Source organism: Ceratina calcarata, unplaced genomic scaffold, assembly GCF_001652005.2.
Source record: "Ceratina calcarata isolate Rehan_Ccalc_2016 unplaced genomic scaffold, ASM165200v1 scaffold446.2, whole genome shotgun sequence".
Lineage (NCBI taxonomy): Eukaryota > Metazoa > Arthropoda > Insecta > Hymenoptera > Apidae > Ceratina > Ceratina calcarata.
The window spans coordinates 8,673-15,001 of record NW_017168486.1 but is presented as its reverse complement, the minus strand read 5'-3'; the positions used below and the strand labels follow the sequence as shown (position 1 = coordinate 15,001).

At 37.1% G+C, this 6,329-nt stretch overlaps 2 protein-coding genes and 1 long non-coding RNA gene across 7 annotated transcripts in view; 2 read left to right on the top strand and 1 right to left on the bottom strand.

The window, feature by feature from the left end:
• Positions 1 to 6,329, top strand: part of LOC108627179 (bolA-like protein DDB_G0274169) — a 19,265-nt gene that overhangs the window by 4,968 nt on the left and 7,968 nt on the right. The gene's annotated exons all lie outside the window — the stretch shown is intronic.
• Positions 3,145 to 4,941, bottom strand: LOC113464618 (uncharacterized). The gene is made up of 2 exons (XM_026815382.1): positions 4,593 to 4,941; positions 3,145 to 4,325 (listed from the first exon to the last, which is right to left on the bottom strand). Exon 2 carries the CDS (start codon positions 4,232 to 4,234, stop codon positions 3,533 to 3,535), a length of 702 nt encoding a protein of 233 aa, XP_026671183.1. The 5' UTR covers positions 4,235 to 4,325; positions 4,593 to 4,941; the 3' UTR covers positions 3,145 to 3,532.
• Positions 5,053 to 5,993, top strand: LOC113464619 (uncharacterized). The gene is made up of 2 exons (XR_003389469.1): positions 5,053 to 5,768; positions 5,872 to 5,993. It is a non-coding gene; the product is annotated as an uncharacterized LOC113464619 (long non-coding RNA).

The window sequence follows — 6,329 nt, the reverse complement described above, 5'->3', positions numbered from 1 at the left end:
CTTAATATTTCTCATCTACGCTGTACTATATAAGTATGTAATATGTATTTGGTAAATACCAAATTACCAACGAGCAATGAATTGCATTCTCCTTTTTCATTATATTCTTCCGCTAGAAAAATGAACGCGAATGATCCTGCATGTATGGGCATTTTAAATGATCGAAAAAAACGCAAGAGGCATGTAAAGTGCAAGTCACATTGCACTTTGCAATTGAAAATTTGCATACACGTTTTTATTTTAATTCTTAGTTCCGATCGGAATACCGTTCGCGGAACAATTCCACTGCCGCTCTCGGATTATAATTCACTTACGCGTAAATAACGAACATATTAAAATATTCTGTGTATATTAGAACACGCACCGTTCTGTTTAGCGACGCAAGGCAAAGCCAAATAACCACTCGCTGGAAGATTTTCTTCCAGAAAATCTTTCCCCACTCGGTGGACAAGTTCGTTACAGAAAATGTGTTTGTATTTTTCAACTAAACCCGACCTTCGTTTCCTTGTCATCCTTAAAAATTCTTCACGTGCAGAACACTCGAACCGATGACAAGGGACAATTTCCAGAAATGCACTTAGCAAATGCGAACAACTGAATTTGGATTTTGTCGTACACATCATACCGGGCGTGCGTTGTTCGAGACCTTGCCATAAAATTGTAAAAAGAAAAGCTCCGATTCTCTTCGATTACTATTAAAAAGACGTACGATGGACCCCTTTTCCGAGTTGGCCGCAAGATGCAGCACTTTCGTTCCGGCTTCATTTGAGAACAAAGAACTGAGCACTCTCAGTTTTTTTTTGTTCTTAAGATCGTCTTAAGAATTTGCTATCCCTGTCTATCCCATATTTCCAGTCCTTGTACAGGGAACATGGACTTAAGCAAATGCTTAAGACGATCTTAAGAATAAGCAATGACTCTGAATACCAGCCATAGTCGTTTCACGCACTTGGCACTCAGCACTCAGGCTCGAATTTATAGTCGCTTCTCGCACTTGACACTCAGCACTCAAGTGCGTCCCACCAATGTACACATTGTTATGTTTAAAAAGAAGTGAGAGTAGCGGAATAGCTGCGCAATATGTGCGCAATAGTTTTTCTCCTTTTCCGCTTCTTTCACTTCTTTTTCAAACATGAAGTATAAAACTTTTAGAATCTGAACATAATATAAATGTGTACATTGAACGCGGAACGGTTGGACGCATTTGAGTGCTGAGTGCCAAGTGCGAGAATCGACTATAAATTCGAGCCTCAAGTGCGTTCCACCGTTCGGCGTTGTACACATTTATATTATGTTCAGATTCTATAAGTTTTATACTTCATGTCGTAATAGATTTTATTAAAATATAAAAAGGAAGAATAATAATACTTCAATACAGTTCTGTGTTAATACGTAGTTGAACCTTATAGAAATAGAATAAAGCAGCGATGCATCTTTGATCGTGATATCGACCAAATTGATCCTGACTTCCGGTCCCAGTCCTCCTTTTACTCATCATCAACCGCCACTCGGTGATGCCATCGAATCAGGATATCGATCTTATAAACATTCGTCGGATTGGTCGGATATCTCTGTATATACATATATCCATACTTTTTAGCGTCAAGTCGAATACATTGTAAAAATTAACCACATTCATGCTTGAAGAAAAAGTGAGAGACGTGGAAAAGGAGAAAATCCATTGCGCAGCTTTCCCGATTTATTAACGAAAAATATCAATTATAACCTTGTAACGGACACTTTAAACATTCTGCCATTATCTATCTTAGATAACAATAATCACTTGTTAGAGCAAAGACGCCTCTCTATGATCACTGACAACAAATTATTTATCTTATTGTTCAAGATTATATATATAGATAAGCGTTGAAAACGCGAAAGTGACAAACTATATGATACAAAGTAACGAATAAGAATGTATTATACTAAACTACTTTTAATGGTGAATAATCGATGCGATCGATTATGTGTGATTGAAAGTTTCTTAGAAATATATTTTTGTTGTGATAAAGTGCAATCAAAAGTAATTATTTAGAATTATAACACATAAATTAATATATAATGCAACATTTTAAATGTTAATGTTTTGTATTGTTTAATAAAGTACAAATACTTTATAACCTAATGAATTTTTAAATCTTTTTCCCGAAACGCGCCGATGCAGACATTCGATTCTATAGGCGATTAGGCAAGGACAAGCGGGGTCATCATCAACCACCATGCCAACCACCAGATCTAATCTTCCGACAACGATGACATCGAAATTTGAGTGGTTCCCTTTTCTATTTATGCCTATTTTTCGTATTTCGTCGTTTTCTAAACTCTTTTCATAAACATCACATATTTTATACGTAACCTCTTTGGTAATGGTAAATCATCACGTGAATCTATCAGACAACGAAAGTTTTCATAATTTGGCGGAAGACTGTACATATAGCGGTATCCCTGTCAACAAGTCCGGATTTATTTCGATTTCCATCTCGTTCGTCTATCATGCTCTACCGTATCGAAGAATCTCTTAAAATGCTCGCGCACGTCTTCTTGTTCAGTCACATTGAGCAGTGTCACATTGAGTCGTTTAAGCAACGCAGCTTTTCTGGCAGGTTTTATCAACTGATAAATTTCCTGCAACTTCAACCATCTCTTGACGCTAATGCATCTTTTAATTTATTTGAACTCGGATAGGTTTATGCAAAGAATAATGTTCGAATCTTCGATCTTTTTTTTCCCATAATTTTGCTGCTTCAATCGATCCTGCGATAATTTCGGACTCTCCGTCATCGCTGTATTATGCTGTAAGTTTACATTGATTTCATGATTTTCCAGATTACCTTATCGAGCAATAAGTTTATTTGGATTTATCTAAAGTTACCAAAATATTTAAAATGAAAACTTGACGATTTAAATTGATTTCATGACTTTTTTGAGCTGGTTCTCTCGGGAATGGATATTGTTATTTTCTAAGATAAAATTATTTTCATAAAATATTCAAACTTGTCTAGTTTTTTACCTTTTCATGAAAAGGTCAGTTTGTATTGGAAATATTTATTGCAATCTTTTTCTGGTCAATTCCGTTTATTTTCGAAGTGTCTGGGATCATTAAGTGAGGAAGGCTTGCCGCTGATAAACACCGATTGCCTCGAAACTAAATCTGATAATTTATTAACCATTAATAAATACAACATCCAAGATTAACTACGATATCTGTATGTTTATATAAGCAAATATGAACGCAAACGACTATCGTCATACATATCGAATTAATTAATATCGATAAATTATTCAACAACTTTTGCACTTAGTTTATAAGTTCTTTAATCTATTAGATCACTATGGCACCACACAACTCCTGTTTTGTTTTTTCTTATCTATTTCCTCTTTTTATTCTATTAAATAATAGAATATTTCTTTTTTCAGGTCTAATTAATGACATCCTAGAGCACCGTTTTAAGGATTTCCATTTTCTTCTCATTCGATTTGGTTATGAGTTTTCTTCTGATGAATCGGCCTATTTTGCTCCACTTAAGAACTTTTACAGAGGTTCCATCTTTATGATATCTATTCCGGCACTTGTGCTAGGTCTCACGTTATCGATCGGCGAGTTCGAGGATGTTTCCTGCTTGAAGCGTCCCGCTGATTTTGGTCTTCCGCGTGATGACGTTTTTATTGGCCGAGCTAAGCCAAAGATAATTCCGTCAACCCCGTATTCGTCTAGGCGAAGTCTATATTTTAGTCGTCTCAAACATTTAATCGATCGGTCAGCCATCTCAAATGTGATAATTCTCGTCATTTTTACGTAGTTCATTTCTTCATTAACAATTTTCCAACCTGTTAATACGATGTCAGGGTTGTAAGCGCCGATTTTATTCAAAATATTCTTTCTAGTATTTTCTAAGTTGGTAACTTCGCCGTCTATTAGAAATTTATTTTCCAAAGCGATCGGACTGTCTACCTTGAGTCTATATTTGAATCGTACATTGTTGATATGTCTACTGAGCCACTGCTCGTCGTAGTCGGTGGCACACGTAACAATCAAGCCGCCGTTCTTTATTTCATGATTGAGGAATTCGGGGGACGTGTCTATTTGCTGCTCAACCACTCTCTTGATTATTCGCCGTATGGCCTTCAGATAGGAAGGGATGTCCTGCGATGTCATTTGGTCCGTCGGATAATTGCGTGGCAGCACCGCCACGATATTTCTTTTTATCCGTCTACTGGTTCCCGCGGATTCCATGGTTCTGATTCCGGTTGTTCCTTCTCGATTCTTTTCTATTTCTACCCTCCTTTTCGAGGATGTTCCTTATTCCTAGGTCACGGATCTGCTCCTATGTAACATAAATCAGAGATGTTTCTCGTTTAATTTTCCGCCTATTTCTTTTCTCTAGGATCCATTTACTTTCTCGTACTTGGTTTACTTCCTCTACGTTCCTCCTTTCCTTATTCAATTCCTTATTTCCTAATCCTTAATCCTATCTTATCTATTTGTAATATAATAGAGACAATTTATTTAGCTTATCTTATTATATTATTTATTTTATTTTTCTACTCTTTCTCCTTCTTTTTCTATTTTTCTTTATTATTTTCAAACTCACATTTATAATAACTCCGGCTTGGTCTCTACCCCTGTGCCAAGTCAGTGGGCTCTCCACTATTTATCCCGTGACTCCTTTTTCCTTCCGTCTTCTCTCGCTTTCCTTTCTCTATAACGTGGACGTGTAACTGCGTTTTCTGTATAGCTTTTACAATCCTTCGAGCTTTTGTAACGCGAGCGAGAACTGATTAGATCAATGTACAATCACTCGAATATCCTATGACTCAGTGATAAGATATAACAAGTTTTTCCGCGCATCGCCGATGATTCAGGATCAACACAATGCAAGTTTCAATAAAATTGGATACCTTGAGTGCTCTGCACAATTTTCAAAAAATTGTTATAATTTTTTTATTATGAAAAATGAATATATAATTTATAGTTATAAATATGAGTTATTTATACATATACAATATGTATTACAGAGCTATTACTATATCGAAAAGTGGGATGTGTCCCAAGTGATTTTAAACAATATTTCATTTTCCTAAAATGCTGTTTACGTCGTGGTTTCTGAATTTTTAACAAAAAACATTGACCAATGACAGCGTCCGTAGAGCGCGCGCTCAGGGACGCAGCTACTACTTTCGATGGTGCCGTGACCCCAAACTAAAATCTCACAAATCTTTCGATCGCTCGATAATATTATCAGAGATGAAAAGGGAGATTGCTCATTTCTTTGTTCGAAAGTGGACACGGCTCACTACCGCACCCTAGTGTCAATGTCCATTATTTAAGGGGAAATAGACGTAGTTTAGAAGGGATTGTGCACTACTCCCCTCCAGAAGTGGACACGCCGAAGAGAGCTGAAAATATACGTATAAGATTTGCCATGCTCGTGCCTAGGGTATTCGTCTACAAGCGCTCCATCTCGCGGCCGGCTTCGTGCATCTCCTAAAAGAAGGGGCGCGTGTCGAGTGACGCAGTACGTGCGTGTGTGCGTGCTGACTGTCAGGCAAGCGAATTCTAAATTCACTCCTCGAGGCTCGGAATCTTCGACGCTTCGAGACTCGGAGTCTTCGAGGCTCCGTGTGTTCGAAACCCAGACAATCCACTCTTTTTTTCTTTGTTGTTTATTCATCTGAAAAAATTCCAACACGTCCGTAGCATAACTGGACACATCTGAGAATTATTTCAGATTTTTTTGTTACAAAATGTAACCGTGAAAAATAAGAAGGTGCTAAACATATTTTTGTTCACATAGAAATCGTTCGGATACACTGTCCATATTTTTATGATAGATTCTTATTGCCGCAAGAATTGTTCATGAATTTTTTCAGATTTTTAGGTTTGGTGCGTCAATGCGAAAAAAATCAAAAACTATGTACGTCTCATGTTGAAGTACGTAAATGAAAGACGCGCTTCCAGCAGCGGCAACAGCGAAGGGGTGATGACACGAGGTCAGCGATTGCTACGTATTTTTTTGACGTAGGCTCGCGTTCTGTCATGACACTTACAAAGGACAACAATTTACAAAGGCAATAAAATTTGAAGGGCAAGGAAGCAGCTGCTCCGGCTACCTGCCTGCCGCTCTCGGCCGGTTCAAAAGGGGCGCAGTGCATAGCTCATTATCTTAATGAGTTTTACTTCAAATGACCTGAGGTTTTGGGAAAATATTTCTAAGAAGTTGTATTTTTATATGAAAAATTCTCAGAAAAATTGATTTTTCAATGTGATTATCCCATACCCACCTTAAACAATATTTTTAAATTGTTTATAAATATTTTAACAATTAGCA

Bases quoted from the DNA above. Each gene is read 5' to 3' on its own strand.
- LOC113464618 (XM_026815382.1), bottom strand. From the start codon at position 4,234: ATGGAATCCGCGGGAACCAGTAGACGGATAAAAAGAAATATCGTGGCG.